Genomic DNA, 26,213 nt, shown 5'->3' on the forward strand with positions numbered 1-26,213 from the left:
CGATCATCACGATCAGCCTACAGTGGATGGATTTTGATGTTACACTTACCAGAAAATGAGAAACCAAACTTTGGAAAATGCTGGCCTGCAAAGCATTTGGTTGGTACAACCTGCCAGATCAATTGTTTAACTACAGATTCACACACGCCTTTCTGCTGAACAAGCCAGAACATTGAAAAACAATGGTTGACAGATCGTGGTCTACACGCGTTGGAAATTGGTCACTTTTGCTTTTGCTTGAACTCTCCATGGCACAGATAGACTCTATGTTTGGATCTAGGAAATTGGTTGAGGTTCCCTTTAACCTTGGAAAAACAACGGAAGTTATGTATTCAGCCAAGCTTTCTTGAGTAGTCACTCTATCACAGTTTCAATCCAATCTAATCCACTTTATTTATATAGCACATTGAAACAACAAAGTGCTTCCAAAGTGCTGCACATGAAATCACAAAAAACAATAAAACCAAAACAATACAAATGAGCTCCACCACTAAATGAGTATAAAACAATAAATAGAAATAAAAGCACATTAAAAACAATAAATAGAAATAAAAGCACATTAAAAACAATAAATAGAAATAAAAGCACATTAAAAACAATAAATAGAAATACAACCGATTAAAAAAACAAAACAAAAAAAACCAATAAAATACATGAAAAGACAGCGGACCACACAACTTACGCAGTGCTAAAATCCAGAGAATAAAAGTGGGTGTTAAGACGAGATTTAAAACACTCCACGGTGGGGGCTGTTCGGCCGTGGAGGAGCAAAGCGTTCCACAGCTTAGGGTCAACATCAGAGAACGCGCTGTCCCTGGTTTTACGGTTCATCTTAAGAACCCCAATTTGGATTAGGTCTGCAATGCACTGAGGGGCCAATCCATTAAAAGCTTTAAAAACAAACAACAAAATGTTAAAATCAATTCTAAAATTGACAGGGAGCCAGTGCAAAGACACACGGATTGGGGTGATATGTTCACGTTTTTTAGTCTCTGTTAAAAGTTGTGCTGCAGCGTTCTGGGCTAACTGCAAGCGAGAAAGTGCTTCATGGCTGATGACCGAGTAAAGGGCATTGCAGTAGTCCAGACGACTTGAAATAAAAGCATGGACCACTGGCTCGAAAAGATTAAAAGATAAAAATGGCTTAATTTTGAATAAAAGATGAAGATGATAAAAGCCCGATTTTAAAATGCCATTGATCTGTTTATCAAGTTTAAAATCAAGTTTGTCAAACATTTCGACCTCTAAAGGGCTTTTTGGTGCAGATGCAGCTACTAAAGTGCCTGTCATTCCTTCTAGTAAAGTATACAAAAATAGTCTTTCAGTTGAGCCATTTTTGTAATTAACTTTGAGTATCACTTTAAAAAGGGCGGTCTTCACCATACTGAAAGTAAAAAGTAAGAATAATATGTACAATATGTCTTTAAAATGCACTTAAATAAGCAGTCGGCATGAAATGAAATCCATCGACTCAACTGGAACTAAAATTGCCAGAGGTAATTTATTTTTGAATGGCTACTATTGAGATTGTGTGAAGTCTCACTCACAGCTGCAGACTCCTGATTATGCAGAATTGAAATTGTGGGTAAAATCGAGCAGAAAGTTTTATTTTATTTAGATTCAGCATTTGACAACTCTGATCCTAACATGATTGATAAGGCAAAAAATTAGATGCTGAATAAGACCACAAAACTTTGCATGACTCAAGCAGCTAAAGAGACAGTGTGCAATCTGGAGTTAAAATACTTAAGACAGACACTCTCTGACACACACTCAAATATAGCACATGGGGGGTATTTTTAGAGATGTTATGTAAAAAAAAAATGTGGATCTCTGTAGACATGTAGAGAAGACAAAGTAGTTATGTAACAGGTCTATAAATATCATTTGGGGGCTATAAATATTTTGATTCATAGGTTTTTAACAAGCTCAGTCTCAAGTGTAGCGTTGTACTTACTGATGTTTGTATGGGTTTAATCTGGTTTGATGCCTCCTTTGTAACAGCAAAAAAAGGAAGGAAATAAATAGCTCAAAGTGATGAATCAAGGGGTTTAGACATGATGGAGATGAGCTGCTTCCCACCTCATCCTTGTTTGTTCAACTACTTTTACCACCTTTCAATCTTCATCTGTGTTTATCCTTCCTCATTTCTTTACCATCCTCTGCACCATTCCTCCTTTGAAGTCCCTCCCTGCCAGGTTCAGTTGTCTTGAGAGGGCGGGGGGGCGGAAGGAAGAAGAGGAAACCCCCTCGCACCCCAACCCCTACTCCAACAGCTTCAAAGAGCTCTCTCTGGGTTGAAGGAAAGTTGGAGTTATTTTTAGCTCTCGGGTTCCCATCGAAATCCCTGAACTGTAGATGGTGGAGAAGCATAAATGGAGGGAGAGGGTGGGGTGGGCAGAAACCCCAACACTTGGTAAATGCTGTCAGGCTGCTCAAATGGGGATTTCCTAACTTTAATTTAAAATAGTTGAATTTTTCAATTGCTTCATAAGAGTACTTCAATCAAAATCAAGTCAGCGACAACAAGTGATCTGTCTCTGTCTATTTTTTCATCTATTCATCATCAATCCATTATCAAATAGATCATCATAGTTGTGTTTTAATTCATATCTTAATAAATCTGTAAGTTGACACCTGCTTTACCTCTATGTCAGCTGATGCCGTTGCTTAAATAGAAATCATATGGAAATCTGTGATTTATCTTTAATGTTTCCCCATGCTGAGTTATTTCATTCTATGAACACTGTATTTTTGTAAACAACAACCAAAGCAATAGGTAGCAGACATTGTAAGTCATTCATTAATTCAGAGCATTTCTTCTTAGTTGCTAACACCATAAAAAACTCTGTAATTAAAAACAAAAATGACACAGTTGAAAGAATGCTGGGACAAAGATACTGTATCTGTAAATGCTATTTGCGTATTTTAGAAAGTCCCTCCCTTAACAAAGTTAGTAAAGCTTCATATTAGACATCCAAGCTAATATCCTGTACAAATCATAAAAGAAGCTCATAATGGGGTGATTTCCCATGATGATTACTTCCAACGGCCTTCTATCCTCTTATTACTTCAACTATTATCGTCATCATGTTGGTTCTTATTACTTTCCTTTATTACAGCTTCAGTCATTTAGTCATGGGGGGGGGGGGGGGGGGGGGGGTTACATTTTTTAAATGTTTTTGTTGCTTTGAATATTATTCACCCAGAGATATGTTGGCCAGCATCATATCCTCCCTAATCTGTAACCTCCACCCACCGCTCTTCATAATGATTGGTTGCTATGGGAGACTTGGGGTCTTCCGTGTCACTGATCAGACATGAGGGTAAAGCCGCGCAGAGCTCATTGCTTGTTAATAACTTTTTCTCCAACATGCAACTGTTGTTAGTGTGTTCATTAGCAACATAGCTACACTTTTGAGATATTTTATATGATGATCATTTCATTGTCATAAACTGGTATATACATGGAATTTAGCCCATCCCTATAGTGCAGTGAGCAACCACAATATAGTGCTCGGAGACCAGTTGAGGTAATGACCTTGCTCTGCTGATCGACAGCAGATTTAAACTCCTGACCCTCAAGTTTCGGGTCTTCTTTTAACCATTAGGCCACAGGTCAATGTAAACTGTAAATAAAATGCATGGTCGCAATTATTTATGGAGCTTTAATTGGTGGCACCAAGCTGCTGTAACCAAAGTTGCCTGTGTTAATGTACTATCTCTGAGATAGACTAGCAAGAGACAAGCTAAGATAAGGTATAAACACGCCTATTTATTGGAAGCATATTCCTTCAGTGCTTAATATCGTGTGAGGAGCATCCTAAAAATATATACAATAAATGTCTGTAGATTTGACAAATTGGTTCAACTGAAACATAGTTTAGAAGGCGTTCAATAGGCTAACTGAGTTGACAGGCACAATGTAACTAGAAACAGGGGTGGAGCAGCAATTTTAAAAGTGCTGGTGTTCGTATTGTAACTTTTTAACCCCATTTTACCTTTTTCTTTGGCCATTTTGTAACTTCCTTGGTCCTATTTTTGCCCTTTTTTCCAAAAAACTGAGTTTTTTTTTTTTTTTTTTTTTTTTATCTTGTCTGCACATTCTGTTGAAGGTTAACACTACAAGAAGTGCAATCTTTTAACAGCAATGCATATTTTGTTATTGCAATTAAATAAATTTATTTATTTCATTGCATAATTGTGACCATCACCAACTGACACTGTTTTTTTTAAATCTTTTGCCAAAAACTTTTTAATTATTTCATTTAAGCTTTCATCCGATTTTTGTTGATTCTTGCCACTTTTCATCCAAATAAGCTAACTTTTGCCCAATAAATAACACTTGTTTCCTTTTTTCACTACATTATGCCACTTTTTATTCCACATTTTGCCCTTTTTCACGATTGATTGCCACATTCTGCTCATTTAAGCTACCTTTTGCCATTACATACCACCTGTTTCCTTTTTTTTGCAAAAAAAAAAAAATACTAGCCTTGACCGCTTTTGGCCCATTTTACCCAATTTTCAATTTTCACTCTTTTCTTGCCAGATTTCTTCCACTTTTGGACCATTTTTGTTACCTGTTACTCATTGTTTGTCACTTTACTTCAGTGACTTGCAGTCAGAGTAGGCAAGGTAGGCAGTGCCTACCCAAGGGTGAATTGATATCAGTGACGTGCCGTGACCACTAGGGTTGGGCGTTGAAAAATCGAGGCCACCAATGACAATTTCATATGTTTCTGCTGGCAAGTGTTAATTCAGTTCAATTCAACTTTATTTGTATAATTTACAACAAAGTCAACTCAATGCGTTTATCAAAATATGAAATTCATCATAAGAAAGAAAAAACCCAACAAGATCCACATGAACAAGCATTTAGCCATCTAACAAAATCAACATTGTAAAACACCATTAAAGAAACATAAACAATGATTTAATATAGACTCCATACTCTCCCAACAAGTTATATCTCATGACACAGCAGCGCATCCGTTGTTTGTGTTGGAAACACAGAAACACGGAGAAAAATGAACAACATCAACAACAACAACAACTCAGAACAGCATCAGTGAGGCGCATCCACATAGCCAATCCTTCCTTTTGTACAGTTCACTGTGAAAAGTACGAACAATGTTCTGATCTTACCTTTGCTGAAGGTCTGGTAACTCAGGTGTTGGTCTCCATCTTTTAAAAGCTGTCGTTTTTCCTCAAAAGAAAGTTTCTCTATCATCTCTAGCTCTGTCATCCTGACTGTAATGTTATCCCGCCCACTAGCTAGAGAACGTAGCAGCGGCCACGTGACATCAATTCACTAATGCACTGTGAACGTACGTATAGCATTTAGCATAGGGCGGTTACATCCAAAAGCTGCCTTTGGACGTAAATGGTTGTCATCTTGGGGATCTGACTGCGCATGCGCAAACACATAAAAACACGCTATGGGAACAGAGGCAGAGCAGCAATGTGCTTTTGGGAGGGGGTGTGGCCTCCTCTTGCCTTACAGCGGAGTGTGTGCAGCCGTTCCAGGAAATAGCGCTGTTTAGTAATTTGGGCTATGAAACGCACAAATTGCTGACACTTTTAAACTCATAGGTACTGTAATAAATAAATAATTTTCAAATTATATTATAATTAAAACAAATAATCAAAATATCAATTCACCCTTGGGTAGGCACTGTCTACCTTGCCTACCCTGACTGCACGTCACTGATTGATATTTTGATTATCAGGCATCAATATAGCAATAGGATTACTATGACAACAACACATCATCAGTAGGGTAAAACTAACCTGTCTCACGGCGGTCTAATCCCAGCTCACGTTCCCTATTATTACTCATTGCTGTAACTCTTTGTTTACCTTCTCGGAACGGCGGCTTTGTCAAATGGACCAATACGTTTTCAACAATGAATCCCTCCATAAAAAGTGAGGGGGGATGGATGATTTTTTGTTTCTATAAAAGTGTGGGTGTCGCATTCCCCGCACCACCCATGGGTGAGATGAGCTTGTCAAAAATGAATAGTTTGAAGCCAAAAGGCAGAAATGGCTGCCAACATTATCCCACTGTCCATGGCTTCCCATTTTAGCCAGTGTTCAGCCTCGCTCCACATACTATCTTCAGTATCTGAACATTGCCCACTTCCCTCACTGAACACAACAGTACAATGAATATTCACTAAGGCACCCTAATCAAGCTCCAAAACATTATCTTTTGAACTTGCATTCAACTGATGCACAATAATCACAGACTCTGCCAAATGTGTCTGACTTTTCATGTGTATAGTAAGTGATGTTATCTGTGGAAAAGAAATGCCTGTTTTTGATTGTAGATTGGATGTGACGTCTGCCATGTATGTTCGCCATCTCTCAGTGGAGCTCACTGCTTTACTTACAGCCCCTCAGGCACAGGCTGACTGCTATTTAAACAGTCTTGGTGAGCAAGGAATACGGCACAATCAGCTCCCCAGCGATGCTCATTTTGATGAATGAGCAAAGGTGTAAAGTATAGATTACCTTTTTTGTTGCAGTGTTGATACCTTATGTATGGATTTCCCCAGAGACCTTTGAACTGTGTATGCTCACTTTTGTTTTGCACGCAGCTTGGTGTGCGCGCCTTATGGTTTATGATACTCTCCGTTGCCTCAAGGTTGAATAATATACACTTGCTATATACACAACGTTTCAGTTTGAATGCTAAAACCAATTACCATGTTGTTGTTCTGACAGCTTATGCTAACAGTGGTTAGCTTGTCTCATCAAATATGTTTAGCTCTGACTGTTTTTTTTTTTTTTTTTTTGTAAGTTTGTGTCATGGGCTTTTGAAATTAAAGCAATGGCTAGTTTTAGTAATTAGCATCAACCGATATATTTGTCTTACACAAATAATTAAACGTGTTAAACGTTTATTCAGCCATAGCCTATTTGTGGGTCACCGTTTATTTACAACTATATAAAAGAGTCTCTGAGAACTGCAATCTCCAAAGACCAAAATCTTTGCCTTCAAAGCAGTAGTTCTCTTTTACATAGATCAGAATTGTTGCCTACATAGCAGGCATTTAACTCATTCACTGCCAGCCATTTTCAGAACAGCCAAACCTGTATTCCAAGGCGTTTTAGATGATTTTCACTGGTTTTTCAAGATCCACAGAATATTTTGAACTCCGACAATCTGAAATTTGAAACCAGCTTCTGAAAGATTTGACTCTACTTTCATCAGGAAAACATGATTTTGTTTCTATCGTGTTTCGTTCTTCCGTAATCAGCAGTTGAATAGAGGCAAGTTTCACACAAATCGTCACTTTGTGAGCAAAAAGCTGAGAAAAATGGTTCCCACTCTTGTAGCCATTTTCTGTCTTGAAAACTCCTATTCTCTTCCTTTGAGCTCTGCCCATCACGGGTGATCTCTCATCCAAAGGTGTGCTGCTGTCACCTACAAGTCACCAGTTGGTCACTACATCATAGTACAAGCTCGATATTCATGGGAGACCTTTGTCACACTGTCTCCTAGCAACCCCAGCCGAAAAAACACAATTAACGTTGAGGTGTATTGACTGCTTAATATGATAATAATTTATGCTATATACCTTTTCACTTAAAAGCTGAGCATAGGCCTTCAACAGGTGGCCTTAAACATATGGGGTTTGCAATCCCAGCCAGTTATTTCTGTAGCTCTGCTGTTGGGATGTTTATTGCCTGTCAATCGCGGAATTTGCCTATTCTTGTGCTATTCTGCTGTGCATGAGGTTTTACCACCGTATTGAACATTTGTTGCCTTCCTTCTTTGCCTTAAAAGCTAAGGCTTGGGGTCCACCTGTTGGGTTTCAAATTTATCGTCAGTCCATATATGTGATTACCGAGCTGGATTTCTTCAGAGCATGATCTGACCCCGTTTGCGCTCACTGAATTGATATCTCCAGTTCTCCTTGTTTTGACCTCCTTTGTTCCCCAGGGATTCTGTCTCTGCCCTGGTTTTTGATTTTGCTTGTTTTAATCAACTTTGTATTATTTTGCAAGTCAGCTTCAATGAAGACTTTTTTTTCCACACTACACCTCTTTTTTACCATCCACATCATCACCTGGAGAGACACGACAATGTCTATAGACATGAATGGCACTCAATGAGTTAAAAGCACTTAGGAACTTAAGAGTAGAGATGGTTGACTTTAGTTTTTTGCCAATATCTTATATGCGGACGTTGTCCAATGCTAAATTCCCATCCATCCATCCATCCATTTTCATACCAGTTTACTCCCGTTTATCAGGGTCGCGGGGGTCTGCCGGTGCCAATCTCCGGCTCTCATAAGGTGATGGGCAGGGGTACACCCTGGACAGGGCGCCAGTCCATCACAGGGCAACAAAGACAGACACCCACTCACTCACTCATTCACTCCTACGGGCAATTTAGAGACTCCAATCAACCTTACAGTCATGTTTTTGGATTGTGGGAGGAAGCCGGAGTACCCGGAGGAAACCCACGCTAAATTCCCAATTTCTGATATTAGAGGTTTGCAATATATGCATTGACCCCATCTTCCCTAACATAATTTTAGGTCACATATTTTCATATCTGGAAATAACACATTAAACCTACTTTTAACGCAATGGCGCTTTGTTGCTTTTTAAAAATGGGCTCCAGAGTGGAAGTTTTTGAAAACACTTCCCCCTCCTTCTCTGTGTAAACTGGGAAACAACACTTTCTGTGTCACAAGCATGCACACTGCGGCTGCAGTGACTCAAAGACTAGCTTTAATCGGACTTACAAAGTTAGACTCGACTCAGCCGTTGCCGTCAGAAAATGGCCCGAACCCGAATATAAGCCGATCTCTCTCTAAGCCCTGAACCAATTGCTGCTACACTATTCAAATCCATAAATGGCGTGCACATAAAGGCAAGTTTCTTTAACAACTCAGCTTTATTTAATAGCCACTCGTTCTGCATAAAACTGTAAACATGACAAGCAGCTTCATGTGATGCTACACGCTACATACTACTTACTGCTGCAACACACACGTCATCTTTCAAATTAAGAAATTACGCCCAACCCTGAATTTGGTCAAATAGCTCTCAGTAGGAGTGCAGTACTGTGATTGTAGACTGAATCTGGTGCAGGCATGAAATACGTTTTCACTGATCCAAGTGACGGTAAAGTAAATCAACACTTTGTTGGAGAGATTCAGTTAAATTCCAAAGAGTGATGCACAGGAGCACTCTTCTTTGTGTTTGGCGGAAGCGTCTCTGCGCATGCGCTTATTTTGGTTTATTACAAAATTATACTGCCATCTATTGGCCTGGCATGTTTACTACATCATTTTTTTATGCTTTCCGCAGTCTCGTGTAAATAGAAATCATTTTGAAAATGTCGCTGTGTGAATGGGCAGCTTTTTGGAGAAAAACAAAAATGGAAACAGAAGCAACACGTTATGTAAACAGGGCCTTAGACTTCCTTTCCTTTGTAGTGTACTCCATGGAGATATCCACAGAGGAGGGAAAGATGGCCCTGAACCGAGAGGTGTTAGATCTAGTAGCCTATTGTTACCATTGTGATTGTAAAAACACATCTAACCAAAAAGAACAGCAGTTAAAGTCAACGTCGACTAGTCGATGACGTTACCAAGAGCCGAAGCCGAGCCAAGTGGCAACCGAGTGCCGGTGTTGTGCCAAAATCTTCGACCCAGGAACACTGCTGCTTTGCCTACCGTGAGTCTACGGTAACTGTTAAGCCCCGAGGCTTCCTCAGAGCTGAGCGTCTAGACTTTGTTTCGGCTGTTTTTACGGTAGCTTCGGCTTCCTTCACCGAAGCCGGTGTTGTACCTCTGGTCACAGATTTTTTTAGGTCACAGACTTTCGCAGAACAGCGGTCTTCCCCCGCTACCTGAGCCTCCGTCCTGCGCTGCTGATGTTTTCCAGATCTGCTTAATACACAGACATGTTACCACTACAGCTAACGTTAGCATGTTTATTAGCCGTAGTATCTGCCTACCAGCTGCAGTTTGAGGAGAAACGCTTGATGTTGTGCTGCCTTGCCATGCAGAGGTACTTGGACCCTCGTTTGCTGTGTTGCACCGCCATCTTGGGCAAAAGTCAGGTACTGCGACTCCTCAACGTCACGTAGACAGACTCGCGAGACAACACTGCAGCCAGAGCTGCACTTTGCTCTTCTGGAATCAGCAAAATCTCATCTTTTTTTTCAGCACAGCTTTATTTGTGCATATACCATCGATTGAGATGATATAAATCGATATACTGTGCTTCTGCATGTTTAATAAATGGTGTGATACAACACACACTGTTGTTGTATCTGAAATGACTGGTCAACATTCTGAAGTACTTCAAATGCATTTCTTTATCCACTTTTACATCTGCCTGACCAAGAAATTAAAGAAGTAATCTCTCAGCTCAATGTTTGTTGTGCTTGTGCCTTGTTTACGGTTTAACTCATGGTGTGTTATGTGGTGGCTGGTGTTTATCTGTAGTGCTGATTACTGTGGCAAATGTTTCAAATAGACAAAAAAATGATCTGTTTTGGAATGTCAATTGTTCTGGATTAAGAAACATTACGGATTAATGTGATCACTGTGACTGCATGAAAGTTTCATCTCAGCAGTGACTCATTATTTAAAATGATCCCTACTTTAATCAGATCACCAATCTGTAAACCACTCTTTGCAGGTGCATTGTTTCTCTCGTACTCCATTAAATGAAAAACTGCTCTGTTCCCTGATGTTCTTATTGTTTATACTTGACAGAGAAATAGGGAGACAAACCGCTGTCACTACGGACCTGCTTCAGCAATTACAAATGTCACAAACTTATACTCAGAACACAGTTTGAAGTTACATCAATCTCTCATATAATCTCGGCCTTTTGACCCAAGTATTAGCTTTATGTGTCACATTTTCTTATTCATGCATATACTGAAAAATAATTTTAAGAAATATTCAGAAATGTATAAAACCCATTTAACCCATTAGAGTAGACAGTGAATGTTTCCCAGAATTCCTAAAGCAATACCTTTATAATCCGCTTATATTTACCGGTAATTAAAAACTACATTACAGCATCAAGCGCTTTGTCCTAATGTCGTAAATGCTTCCCAGTATTCACATTTTATACTAACAATGAACAAACAACAGACAAATAAACAAGATAATTATATGAAATATAAATTGTGTTATTTTGTTTTCCCCTTTAGATGATAAGTCTCTTTAACAAATAAGACCAGGTAAAAGTAGCTGCTGCTGAAAAAAAGAACAAAGTCAAGTGAAGATACATGAACAATAAACAGTCAAGGACGAGACAAGTTTATTTGCATATTTCAAGAATAAAACAGATTTTTAAGGACAGTGTTGTCATGTTTTTAGTAGCGCTATGCAAAACATTTCTTTAAGATTCTGAATTTGTGAAAAGCAATATGTTGAGTGGTGGCGTAAAACCACATCCCAACAGATGTGAAGCTCCCGTCCCTGGTTTGGCTCAAGAGCATAGAATGAGGTGATGTAGTGGTTTCAAATTGCCAAACCATTTATTTCCTCCAGTCCAGGAAATAAAACCAATGACCTCCCAAAACCAGGCTACGTGGGTGACCACAAGACCACTTCCACTTCACACAGTGACACAATACAGCGCACTAAGGGCTCTATTCTCCCATGTGCGTAAGTAAAAAAAAAAAAGGTGCAGCAACGCTGGTTTTGGCTGAGCGCTGTTCTGACGCTGTACTTAAGTCACTCACTGCGCACCTTTATCCTAGTTACACACTCTGGGTGGAGCGGCCCTGAAATGTGGGCATTCCCATTCGAATCTGGCCTTACTTATTCTCCCATCTGCTTAAGTTCTTTTCATCTTACGTGCTTCTGAACCTGGAATAAGTGCAGCGCCCTGGGAAGGTGAAACATTATATTGCACAAGAAATGTAGACTTAGTTACAATTAAAGCCACACACACACATAATATTGCAGAAGACACTCCCGAAAATAATCTATCCAAAGCGACACTGTCGCACTGTCATGGAGGTGGTCCGGCAAATGAATGGCCATCAGCATTTCTCAGACGCCTTCATTCACTGACTTCGTGCTTTTGGGTATTTACGCGCGGTGGGCGTGTCAGGAACCTGGACCGGAGAATATGCGCAGCAGAGAGGTGCCTAACTGCAGGGGCGTAAAAAAGCACTTAATTCAAAAGCGGAGATTAGGGCACTAACTAAATATTGGAACATCAAGGTTATGGTTCATAAAGGGTTAGATTGGAAGGTTTGAAACCAGGACCAAAGCTAGGAAGAGCTTTAAAAGTAATTAATAAAACAATTTAATAAACTGTAAACTCACTAAAATGGGCTATTGTGCTTTTACTTCTTAAATCCTGTTAAAAGCTTACTAACTGAGTTCTGGACACCCATGGCACATTTTTCATATAGCGGCATTTCACATGTTCACAGATGAAAACACACAAACTCTCACCTTCTTCCCTTCTCTGATCTCCCCCTGCAGGAGTGTGTCTAGTACTGGGTTGCATGATCTTCCCTGATGGATGGGATGCCGAGGTTGTCCGGGACATGTGTGGTGAGCAGACTGCGAAATACTCCTTGGGTGACTGCTCTGTGCGCTGGGCCTACATGCTGGCCATCATGGGTATCCTCGACGCCCTCATCCTGTCCTTCCTGGCCTTCGTCCTGGGCAACCGGCAGACAGACTTCTACCTTGATGAACTGCAGACGGACAACAAAGGTTTGTTACCAAAAAGATATTGGATAATAGAAATGTATGACAAGTACTTTCACAGGACTGTCTGGAGGTGAAGTACAGTGACAAGACCTTAACCATATGATCGATGGACTGCAATGATGATGATGACACTATTTTTTGCCTTTAACTTTGAGGGTGCAGCCAATGTGGTGGTGCGCTTTATGTGTGTATTTTTTAAGTCAACCACACTGAAAGCAGGTGTCGGGAGGCAGAGTATTACTGACAGTCCCCCCTACAGCGGAATGACTGAACTATAACAACCACTGAACATCACGGGGAACTGAACCTTTAGAAACGAGCTTCGGATAATGTGGGGTGAAAGTACTCAAAGCTTTAATAACAGGACAAATGCGTCATGGTCTGCAGGATGGTGTCTGATTGTTGAGGGAAATTGCGTGGGAGCAAATGACAGCAGAAGTCATACTTCTGCTGAATAATTTTGTTTATTTAAATATGAAATAAGATTTCTGATTGTTTAAATATAAATAAAATACCGGTAATAAATTAAAGTTTGTGGAGCGGGGAGTGTATGCATTTACGATGGGAAGAGTGGATAAAAAATACACCAAGGTTTAAAATGTAAGACATCTCAGCCAGTTTTTAATAGTTGTTAATAATAAACAGCATGAAGTTGCGTTACGTTTATCAGGAACAATCGTACACAGGACTGAGGCTGACAGCTGACATATCTGACACACACACACACACACAAAGAGAGAGAGAGTGTGCTGAAACACTCCGGATAAAGTAAGAATCAGCCACGTAATGATAGAAAGAAACAATAAACAGCATAAAGTTGCCAAATAACCACATTACATTTGTTCAGAAGCAATCGTGTCAACGTGATCGCTGCATAGGCGATGGTGCAAGGGTGCAGACAGAGCGGTATATCAGTCTGGTCCCAGTAAAAAGTGAGTATAAAAAGCTATCAATTTACGGTGGCCCAGAAGGCCCACACAACACAACACGGCAACAAAAGTCACAACACGGCAACAAAAGACACAACACACACCAACAAAAGACACAACACGCATAAACAAAAGTCACAACACGCACCAACAAACGCCACAACACGCACCAACAAAAGTCACAACACGCACCAACAAAAGACACAACACGCACCAATAAAAGACACAACACGCACCAATAAAAGCCACAACACGCACCAATAAAAGCCACAACACGCACCAACAAAAGTCACAACACGCACCAACAAAAGCCACAACACGCACCAACAAAAGCCACAACACACACCAACAAAAGCCACAACACGCACCAACAAACGCCACAACACGCACCAACAAAAGACACAACACGCACCAACAAAAGTCACAACACGCACCAACAAAAGACACAACACGCACCAACAAAAGTCACAACACGCACCAACAAACGCCACAACACGCACCAATAAAAGTCACAACACGCACCAATAAAAGTCACAACACGCACCAACAAAAGTCACAACACGCACCAACAAAAGTCACAACACACCAACAAAAGTCACAACACGCACCAATAAAAGTCACAACACGCACCAATAAAAGCCACAACTCACACCAACAAAAGCCACAACACACTAACAAAAGTCACAACACGCACCAACAAAAGTCACAACACACCAACAAAAGTCACAACACGCACCAATAAAAGCCACAACTCACACCAACAAAAGTCACAACAAGGCAAAGCAAATTTATTTGTATAGTGCATTTCATACTCAAGGCAACTCAATGTGCTTTACATGATAAAACATTCAATTGTTTAAAATCAATAAGAACATTTAAAATCATCATTAAAATCAATTAAAATCATCAGTAAAATCAATTAAAATCATCAGTAAAATCATCATGACATCAACAACATGACTAAAAATCTCTCTCTCAATCATATGCAGTAGAGAAAAAAAGTGCCTTTAACTTTGATTTAAAAATGTTCACATTAGATGCTGACTTCAGCTCTGCTGGCAGTTTGTTCCACTTCTTTGCAGCATAGCAACTAAAAGCAGCATCACCATGTTTACTGTGAGCTCTGGGCTCCACTATCTGACCTGTGTCCATAGATCTGAGAGACACCAACAAAAGCCACAACACGCCCACAAAAGCCACAACACACGCCAACAAAAGTCACAACACACCAACAAAAGTCACAACACACCAACAAAAGTCACAACACACCAACAAAAGACACAACACACCAACAAAAGTCACAACACACGCCAACAAAAGTCAAGCCCGAAAATTGTGCGCAGGCGCAATTCGGACACTACCCAAAAACCAAGCACTTATTTGGACTTGGGAGGACCAGACTTTTACGTTGATAGCACACATGGCACAATCCGAGTACTTTCACATATAAATATTGCATTTATTCATGGTTGAACTACATAGAGTATATGGCGGTCAGGGCCGGCCCATGACATCTTGAGGCCCTAAGCGGGATACCTTTTGGGGGCCCACACTGCCAATTATAGACAGTTAGGGAACACAAAAGCATTAAAAACCAAATGAATTAAATGTTTCCCTTCATGAACATGATTTATGTAGTTTACTAACTGCTCCTCTGTCTGAATGCTCCTCAGCGTCGAACATTTTAAATGACAATAACTCTGATGAATCGCTCTCACCTTGAGGGTAAAATAAAATGTATGTAAAGCCACAAATGGAAGATAAATAAACATAACAAAGGTTAAAGCTTGATTCTACATTTATTCATAAATTATTATTTTCAATAAGCCAATAATAATTTATTTGCAAAAGGCAGTCCTTCAACTACACTTTTAACTCTGAACTATTTTACTGAGCAGAAACACAATGGAAAAGGTAATAACTGCAAAAAGACAGTTTTCTTTAAAAAAAAATAAATTAAAAAAAACAAGTAAATTTAAAGTTAACATTATTATAAATAGAAAAAAATAAAAGCAATCATTGCAACGAGATTAATATGAATAGTATTTATAAAGTTGTCAATGTAATTGTTAATAAAAAAGGAGCCTCAAAAGAAATGTTGACAAAGTCTAAACATCCAAATGAAAAACTTAATTTAAATATTGTGTGGAACTTAAAAGAAAAACATTCAGACAGTAGAGGAGCAGTTAGTAAACTATGGAAATCATGTTCATGGAAGGAAACATTTAATTAATTTGGTTTTTAATAGAATATGGTATCTGCTTTTGTGGTCCTTAACTGTTCATAAATGGCAGTGTGGGGCCCCCAAAAGTATCCCGCTTATGGGCCCAAGATGTCACGGGCGGGCCCTGACCAACATATACTGTATGTGATTCCACCAGACAAATGCAATATTTATATGTAAAACCCGAAATTTGGATCTGACCATGCGTGGTATCAACGGATAGGTCTGGTTTTCGAATAGAATCTAAAATAGGCTCGCTGGAGGCCCCGGAAGGTTGCTTTTCAGGGTCAGGGGTAACCTCCGTCAAAGGATGGAATCACGATCCGCCTTGAACACGGAGTATTTTATTTTGAAAATAGTCCCCCCTCTTTTTTGTTGTGACATTTGCTGTTGTGTTGTGACCATTGTTGGTGTATTGTGTTGTGTGGCCCTTCTGGGTCACCGTAGTAAATGGACTGATATGCAGATGCAGGGCAGTGAGGTTATGATTTCATGTAGAGATGAAAACTCATCCGTTGGAACCAGAAACGGCTAAGCGGGAGAAGATGGATGGATGGAGGAGTATAGCAGCCCGCCTACCTGCCTGTTCTGATTGGCCGCGTTGTTTGAAGGGCACCCTCATCAACCAATAGGGTGCGGCCTACGTCACGGAGTGGCCTTTCTGTGGTTTTTTTTTTTTTTTTAGAAAAGTGACTCCTACTCATCCCCACCTTGTGGGTGACCTTAGACTACTCATCCCCACCTTGTGGGGATGAGTAGTCTAAGGTCACCTTTGGTGACGTTGCTGAGTAAGTTGTGCCAGCATCATCAAATGCCACATCCTCCAGTTGTAGCCCTGCAGTGGATGTCCTAAGCATGTGTACGTTGTAGTCTGCAGCCTGCTGCTGAGTTACAAGGAGGACCCATAGCTTTTTGTGTTTATGTATTTGTCACCTTTGCTCTTGTATGAGATCCCGTTGAGACATTTCCCCTGTTGTTTGAATGTGTTTATTTGGGATCTTCAACAACAACAACAAAAACAAAAGCATAAATGCTGCTTCATTCCTTCAACAACACTCAATTGAATTTTATTGGATGAGGCCTGATCGGAGTCTGAACTGTTCAGGGGTGTCCAAATGTGGTCCTGGAGGCCACTAGTCAATCAGGTTTTTGATCTGTCTTGTGAGCAGACTTACTGCAGAGCTGCTTTAGGAGTTCAGGAGTGTTGGAGCAGGGAGATGTCTAAAACATGTGGAGTCGTGGCCCTCCAGAAACCTGTTTGGACACCCCTGGTAGTGCATCTTCTACCAAAGAGGAAAAACATTTGGACTCTTTGAGGTATACAGTCAAACAGTGATCTTGTGTACGATCTATGTGTACAAACACTTCACAACAGTCATTCACTACATCCATCCATCCGTTTTCTGACCCACTTGCTCCTTTTCAGGATTGCAGGGGTCTGCTGGACAGGGTGCCAGTCCACTGCAGGCCAACACACACATAATCAGACAGCCACTCACACTTCCATTCACTCCTATGAGCAATTTAGAGACTCATCAGCATAACAGTCATGTAATTTGATTGTGGGAGGAAGCCCGAGTACCCAGAGGAAACCGAGCAAGCGAGGACAGAACATTTAGACTCCACACAGAAAGGACCCAAGTGTCCACTCCAGGGCTTAAACCCAGGACCTTAGGCAACCTACAATACCAGTCAAATGATGATATAATTACTATACTATAATATTTTCAAGTGAGAATCTGAAAAAAAGACTAAATAACTATGCCATATTTATAGCCTAGCATATATTATTGGAAACTTCATCACTAACCAAGAGGGAATGATCTCCTCTGTGTTGTGTAAACATTTACTGCAGCAGATCTCTGCGTGTGTGTTTGCACATGCTTGTCAGTCGTACTATTTTCCTGTGCTGAAACAATCACCGGAAAACAGTTCCATATTTGATGAATTGCATTGTGCCCACTGCATTAATTTATTTGCATGTCCTCCTCCCTTTTTTTTGCTTCTGAGCTCCGCCTACTATACATATTCATCAGAGGGAAACACGCTAAATGGAATGAGGGTGCATTGCGAAGTGCAGCAGCCATGCAGTCCTGAGTCCCTGGGGTTTGGACGTTTGCACACGAGTGAATCCACTCCTCAGTGTGAGGTCATTCAAAGAAATTATCAACCAAGCTAGTTGAAATATTCACTTTGTCCTGACCTTCTCCAGCTGAATGTCTTTTCGGGAGCAGGAGAAAGGCCTCCTGAGGATTTCTGGCAGTTTGCATAATATTGCATCAGAACAGTTAAATCGCATTGTTTCAGCACTATCAAATGAAGGCGATGCAAAGAGGGGGAACGGCAAAGGGCAGAGAAAAAGATATACAGCAAAGTCAAATAAAGTCTTCTTCTATGAGGATTCCTGTGTTTGATGTGCTTCTATAAATCTAAAGTATGAACTGAGACAAACTATGAAGAACAAAGCAAGGCAAAATGAGGATTATATTGAGATGGGAGATCAAAAATGAGTGAGAGAGCATGGCAGCTCCAGAGATGAAGACAGAGTATAATGACAAGTTGTCTCTGTTCTCCGACGATCTATCTCCAGGATGGTTTCCATAGTAACTGGAGATATTCCAGTGCGTGGGTGTGTCTATCCACTTTTATCTCTTTAACCTCACCAACAGATTCTACACTTCTAACACAGCAATATTTATTTTGCTAATAAACATTTTGGTTCCATTTTTCCTAATTTGAGTCTTTCAGTGGACTTTAACCAAACTGGGGGGAGAATATAAGAGTACTGCAGATGCTGAATGCAGGCACACATCTTTCAATAACACAACCGTACCTATCATTATCTTTGCAATGATACAGTACATGTGTAACCAGAGCTTAATTTGGGCCGATCTTTCCGCAGCAGGATGCAGCACCTCCCAGCACCTCATTAAAAAATATATATATATATGAATAAATTCCAACCCCTTTTTCACTTTTAGGTGTTATGGAATATTATATTTGTTCAGTTGTGTCTTTTTTGAGTTGAAATCACTGGAAATTCCATTGTAAACACATAATTGAATGTAGACACACTGCACGAATGTGAGGAAGAGAGAGGAAAGTCAAGCCACGCCCCTACACTACGAGAGCAAATATAGTTTCTCCATCAGCGCTGAAGACGGTAGAAATCGGCTAAAAAAAGGAGTTGCTAAGCAGTTAGCTTAGCAATTAGCAGCACCTGTCCTGCACCTATCCAGTAGACATGAGAAGGACTCTTGGCCTATGAATGACAAGGCAGGCCTCGGCTGTTAAATATTTTAAAAAGTATTTGTGAGTTTTTGTGTTATGAAAGTTTAGTGACCTTTGTGACTAAATTAGCGGTGATTTTATGATGTCCTTGTTGCTGAAACACGGCAGATTTTGACAGCTGTCACCCAGAGAGTGAGAGACGGATGCTCTGTAACGGGCGATTGTCCGTGCTTCTTTAACGCTGGTTGGTTGTTTGTGTTCACGTGATATTATTGGCTCATTTAGTTAGCAAAAGGAGCTTTAAAAAATGTATTCCGTGACATTTGTGTCTTATAGTGCCTGAACAACACCCGGCATTTGCTCCGGGACCTGATAATTTACAAATTAAGCACTGATGGTAACACGTGCGCATGCGTGCTAACAATTTCAAACTAACACAATGCAATAGCACACATTAAGGGTGTGAAACCCTTGCATATTCCTTCATACAACTTTTTTTTTTTTACTTTTGTACAATAATTGAACATTATTCAATTATATTAGGTTTATTACAATGTCACTAAATATGATATTATATATAGTATTTTATTATATTTCTTAGTTCCATTTGTAGCAAATAGCTGGATTTTCTGTTGATTAATCACTAAAAAACATTGCACTAATTGACGATGTTCTCAGATTATGTAACTTTACTCCTCAACAGACAAGCAAGCACCTAAATACTTGAGTCGTGCTTGCATAAGAACTTTTGTGTTTTGTAAGGATTTGCACATTTTCAGCTCTGACTGTGTAAATGCCAACACCTTTGTTCTTTTCTGTCCTTGCAGATTTTGCTGTGTCTAGGGTAAGCTGACTTCTGCTTTTTACACATTTGCACATAATTTGTTAAATGAGAAATGTGTATGTGATTGTGGGTAACAGAAAGTGAGGTTGCTCTAAACTGGGAAAATTGTATTCATTAGTTTAATTTCTCCTAGGCGGAGTGTGGACATAAATGTAAGAGATGCATCATTTATGTCCTTTCAATCCTCTGCCTCCATGTGTTGCAAATACACCATCCACAACAATATGAAGATTGTACCTCCTACTACAGCCATTAAACTGACCTCACTCTGCACTTCACATTTCAAACATATATTCAAATATCCAGAAGCTGTAACCATTCTGTATATCTGATCATTTACAAAGTTAGATTTTATATTTACCTTTCAAATTTTCACCAGTGCTAGGTATTCTCATGGTTTGTTTATTTTGTTTTTTCAGATTGAGGTTCGAGATAGACGAGAGCCGCGGTACGGAGTGCAGCGCCTCCACTGAGGGCAGCTTGGCCACTGGACACATTCTTCTTTCTATTCTCTTTCTCTTTCTCCCCTTCAACTACTCTTCCTATTCTCTCTTCAATGATCAGGATATCACCTAATCTTAATGCAGACACAATGTGTACAAGATTCTGTAAGATAGAAAGAAAAAAACACAAAAACAAAACACACTGGGATATACTATATTTTGAACAAAAATATATATAAAAGGCTGTACAGTGCATTTAAACAAACAACTTTCTTAAAGATTACCTTTATGATAAAAGATTGACTGTATTTAAAGTCTTGAGTGAGAAAAAAAACCCAATCCTTAAGATAAAGAACCATGATGGCTGTATTTTTACTATTTCGTTACACTCTTGCAACTTTGATTTTGCGTGCTGCGTGTTCAACATCCTTATCAGTACTCTTTGTACAGTTACAAGTCCAGACTCGCAATGCTGCTACAAGCACACCATGAAACATTTGAAACACTTCAACAGGGACTTGTTCGGCTCTTTAACAAAGGACTTTCACATGTGAGACATTATAAAGGAGTGCCCCTTTGCAGCTTTACAGAATATCTCTGGGAGATCCTCTTCTGTACATACAAAACAATGTAAATAACATTACCACTGACAAGGAAACCTCATTTGTCTGCAATGGATTTTAGTATTTCTTCTCTTGGTTCCAGTTCCTTGTGCCAGCAGAGCATCAGATTGCAGATTCTTTACGTTTTTGAGACTCCTCACTTCATTTCTGGTGGGAGGGCACAGATGGATATTTAAGCAGTGTATTTCACAGAGAAAGGAAGCACCATAAATCAAAGTGATAGTGCAGGATCGTAATTTTTGGAGGTAAATCTCTCCTTGCATCAGCATGGCCTCAAAAGAGCCCTTTGCGGTTCAGCTTTGATACATTAGAAGACGTACCGCTGACTTCATCTGCAGCTGCCAAGTCAAATCAAAATCTTGGTTTTGTTTAAGCCCACACCTTCACTATCCCACAATCCCCATCTCCAGAGAGTTCACTTCGGTACATGGCCACAGCATACAACATCTAATTTACTCTACTGGGATATTAAGAGTGTGTGAACGTGGCTGTAGGAGTCACTTATGTCACATTAGGAGTTAGCAGCTTGAAATGGTTAAAATAAGTAGGACACACTCTGCAATGCTACTGTGAAAAGAAGAAAACAAAAGCCTTCCCAGCATAGTAAATAAAAGCAAAAATAATATTACTTTATACATCATTAAACAAGTAACAACTCTAAATTTAGAACGTGTTGAGTTATATCACATTGTATTGAGTGGCATTTGTCCACATATCCTTCTTGTACGTTGTAGATATGTAATCACATTGTCCCAAGTAACACTGTGGTAGTTACTGTGGTTTTCGGGTAAGAGACTTCACATCTGGTGACAGACAGATATCGCAGGTGTTGGAGTCATAGTCATAGTGTTAAGTGGTTATGATGGTGGTGCCGATAGAGCAAGTGTCCCCAGAAATGTACTGCTGTCTAGAACTGTAGTGCTGAAAAATTTTGGCTTGATTACAAGGCGATTGGCTGCCCTACCACCAACACATAGTAGGCCTTAGATTTAAATTACGGTATATTTATGATGGAGCAAAGTTCCACCAGTTAAAAGAACTAGTTGAGTGTTCAAGCCAATCATAATTACAACTGCTTCAATTTTTAAATTTCCTTTTCAGGACACCCAAAGAGCTCTTTAGATTCCATTAGTTCTTAAAACCACAGATTACTTTTATCCAGAGAACATCATGACCAGTTAGGGTCAAGGGACTTGTTCAACATCCCACAGTAGCAGCCCAGGTTGAATTCAAACCAGTGACCCTTTGATTACAAGCCTGCTAGTTTCAAATGTAGGCACAACCGTTTCTGAAGTCAGGCATTGTTTCATGTTAATGAGGCGAAGTGAGTAAATTGTCTCAGGACACGTCTCTGCATCAAGTATAACTCTTCATATGGTATAGTAGGCTAGGAACTGCTGTACCAGCTCGAAATAACATGTCAGATTAAGTTCTCCGAGGCTCTGCAGAACGTTAATGTTAGGACTTAACTTAGCACTTGAACTGATAAGGTAGCATGATAACATAACAGCAATACAATGCTGTTCCTGACTCAATGTAAGTATAAGTGACACTCTTGAATCATTGATAGATAGTCATACATAAACAAATTCTACTGTTAGACAAGCACATTCTTCAACATGGTATCAGCAGTTTTACGATAAAAACAAAAACAGCTTCCTGCTTTACCACACCTTACTATGAGCTTTCCTAACAGTGAACTTCTGAACTCGATTGTGGTAATATTCAGCTCGAGACTATTTCTCATCAAATGGCAGCGGAAACCTAACCTACAGGTATTACCCAACTAAAGACTAAACTGCTGTAGTTCAGGGCACGATGACGCTCCAAACCCCGTCAAAATTGAGGCGTCCACACTGTAGCTGTAGCTTATGAAACTTGGAGCACGTTTATCAAGATACCAAGAAATGTAGCTTGTTATGAAAAACTGGCTTGGTGTACATACTAAAAGGTAAAAGAACAAAATCCTGTGAACTAACTGATATTTACTTTTAAATAAGGCAATGGCCACTTTATAAAAACATCTTAAAGACAAACTACTACATTGTGTTCTGTTCGGTAGCGCTGGCAAAAACAATCATTGTGGACTTAGGTTGAAAACAAGCGAGCCTTTCATCTACTTCAGGACTTTTAATAAATCGGTGGTTCAACATGAGAGCCTTGATATCTGTTGTTGCAGTGGTTCATCCTAATTGGGTTCGTAGTGCATCCCTACACTGTAGACAAATGAGCAGCTAGCTAGACATGCAGCGTGTGTGTTAGAATGGTAGCTAGCTAACTCTCAGGAAGCTGTGCACACAGTAGTGTATCGAAGGCTCATTACAAAAAGGATCAAAGGCAAAGGAGGCAAACATGCCAACAGGACTTTTGGGTTAGTCTGGAAGCATCTGAATGAAGTGTCGCTTTACAAATCCTTTGCCTACAACAGCACTACTCTGCTTTTCTAAGCTGGGCCTTTAAGACAATACAAACGCAGCCCTTACGCTAAATCTAAGGATGCTGACCATGCAAATACTGCTGCACAAACTGCTGGTAAATATATGTCTTATAGAACAGGCTGGGCCTCATGTAGAAAAACAAAATATTTTTAGTTGAACTTCCAAGTAACTGGAGAAGCATTCAAAGAGCAACATAGAAATGATTATGTTTAGTGTTTAGTATGTTTCTGATCATTTAAAAAGTAAATGTTATTTTATTGAGTGTTGAATAAAGTAGGCAGTATGTCTCTCACACAGGATGCCTATATTTGTACTGTACATACAGATTTAATTTACTTCTGCAGTGAGAATCTCTCATTTGGGAGCACTGCACTGAACCAGAACAGATTTGAAACTAAGTTTCTAAAGGGAGAAAAAAGCCCAGAGGTTTGAAGCATTCTTGTCAGGCTTCCAAGCATCATTGCCTGTGTAGTCATCGTAGTATTATACTTTAAGGGGTCTTCAATCCCCCAGGAAGTGACAATGAACTGAAAATACCTTAAACCTGATGAGCACATATTTGTACCACTACAGGTGCCTCTAAGAACTCTTGATATCATTCAGAAGTGGTGCAGAACCAGCAAAACAAGTAGTGACTACTGTAGTTTTTTTTCTACTGAAGACTACGGACTGAGCTCTGAAGAGAGATCGTTTTCACTGCAGCTATGACATCCATTCAGTTTCAAGTCCGAGATTTACAACAATTAAGGCTCGTTCCCTGGTTTATTTACATTACATTGGAGGAACTTTTTGATATTTAGTCAGACACAATGACATTTCTGTGTTTTTTGTGGTTTAGCTGGGCCGTAAAGCTGAACTCATTGTTGAAATTTGAAGTAAAAGTTTGTCTAAGGATGTTAAAAAAGAATGGAAAGTGAATAAATGAATCATTAGGAAGTCATGATAGATCTCAAGACACAAGCAGACTGTTTGTGGGCTTTTGGATAGGCCATTTTTTTATCATGCAGTTGTGTATGTAAAGACATTGTTGGGCGGGGATGGGTTGGGGGTATAGATAAATACTGTTCAGTGACTTATGTTATGGTAATGGTTGAATTTCTGTTAATTTTATCAAATACACATTTTCAAAATACTCATGTGTTACCGTGGAAATGATCAGATTGGGACTTGTAAAAGCAAAGAATGATAACCGATAACTGTCACGTGTTATGATGAAATCTTTGTTTTATGTGCAAACGACAGACTCTTTCCTTTGTGTTTACTTTCTATGTATTTTTGGTATGATGTATGACGACCGCCGTTCGTTCATGTCAAACCTAACATCTCGGATTCTGTTTTAACTCACAAATGATTGATTGTTTGTTGAAAATGTGAAACACCCTCAATTGTACAAAAGTTTATATATGCTAGGAAGTGGGTAAGAGGACTGAAAGAGGTTTGTTGTTGCTTTTCATCAATGCAAAATAAATGCTGGTTTTGGTTTAAAAACAGTATAAAAAAAATCATTCCTGTTTGTGAACAATATTCCACCTTACCATGATGACAACTTTTGTTCTTGAAAAACATTTTGAAAAGTCGAATAAAGATATTTTACATTCTCCGCGTCTAATTTTGTGAATTTCAAAAATGAGGTAAACCACCTCTGTGGGGCATTTAAAAAATACCATACATGTCCCCGAGGCTTGCATTCATGTATCTGCAAAAACTGTAAGCTGAGGTAGGACTATTTATGTAATTAACAGCCAAGCAAGATCACCCACTTCTGCTGTAGTGCTGCGGGTGAGTCACTCAACCCAAAATATCAGCTCACACGGATGCAGCAGCACACTAACAGGGTGGCAGAGACTGAGATGGTGTGTGACTGGAGAATCCACATCCTGTCACAGTAAGTACCTTCCATTCACCAGCGTACTATCCCTCTGTGTGGTCTGCTTTTAGCATCTACCCTGCCAGTTACCCAGCACTATTATTTATAACTTTTTGTTGTACTCATTTGCTGAAGCGCAATGAGACTTGGATGCTGTGCAGCTGACTCCACGACAGTGCTAGTCTTTACTCTTAAAGGCTTTTAATGTTTAGCTGGAGCTAAAATTTGAAGATAAAAGAGTTTGCAACTAAGAAACACAGAGCATATTTTTGCAACAATCACAAACATGTATATGAGCTAAACTCACCTCTTTAATAGAAAGAGTGTGTTCTTGTGGTTGTGTTACTCTAAATTAGATGCAGAGCCATATTCCTTTACTTACAACTGAGGCATCAGTGGGAAGCCCAACCTGCGCTTTCAGCGTATGCTATCGTGTGAAAGAATCTCCTAACCCGGTGAGAACGGCGAGCTTCAATGAATGGCTGAAACTGTAGTTGACGAGACACATGAACACTTGAAAGTGCGCATGCGCAGCAAGCCTAAACTAGCAAGGGGCGTGCAAGTATGACGTCCTTACGTAAACATATCACCAGAATGATTGACAATTAGGAAGACCAATAGTCTTGATGATCCACCCGGAATTAGAAGCCAAAAAAACATCCTCCACAACATGTTCAGTGGCCATGTAAAGCTAGGTTTAAGCTCAAATAGAGCAAAGCAGGAAGACCCTATAATGTATTCAAGTCTAAAGTACACGGTTGAAACATCTGCTCTATTATGAATGAGGCAACTGAAAAAGGGAAATAAAAATCAACCAAATTTATTGACAATAACTTAGAAAAGCAAATCTACTTCCTACATTTTCAGTATAATAGTGCAAGATTAGTTTTAAGAG

General features: G+C 39.6%; 1 protein-coding gene across 1 annotated transcript in view; it reads left to right on the plus strand.

Annotated features, from left to right (window-relative positions):
- lhfpl4a (LHFPL tetraspan subfamily member 4a) overlaps window positions 1-23,869 on the plus strand; it is a 46,284-nt gene extending 22,415 nt beyond the window's left edge. Inside the window, exons 2-4 of the mRNA XM_028453932.1 lie at window positions 12,486-12,722; window positions 19,931-19,947; window positions 20,367-23,869. Coding sequence (XP_028309733.1) covers window positions 12,486-12,722; window positions 19,931-19,947; window positions 20,367-20,420 — 308 coding nt within the window. The 3' untranslated portion in view covers window positions 20,421-23,869. The remainder of the gene's footprint in view (window positions 1-12,485; window positions 12,723-19,930; window positions 19,948-20,366) is intronic.
- Window positions 23,870-26,213: the final 2,344 nt, after the last annotated feature.

The sequence above is a fragment of the Gouania willdenowi genome, chromosome 7 (genome assembly GCF_900634775.1).
Source record: "Gouania willdenowi chromosome 7, fGouWil2.1, whole genome shotgun sequence".
NCBI lineage: Eukaryota > Metazoa > Chordata > Actinopteri > Blenniiformes > Gobiesocidae > Gouania > Gouania willdenowi.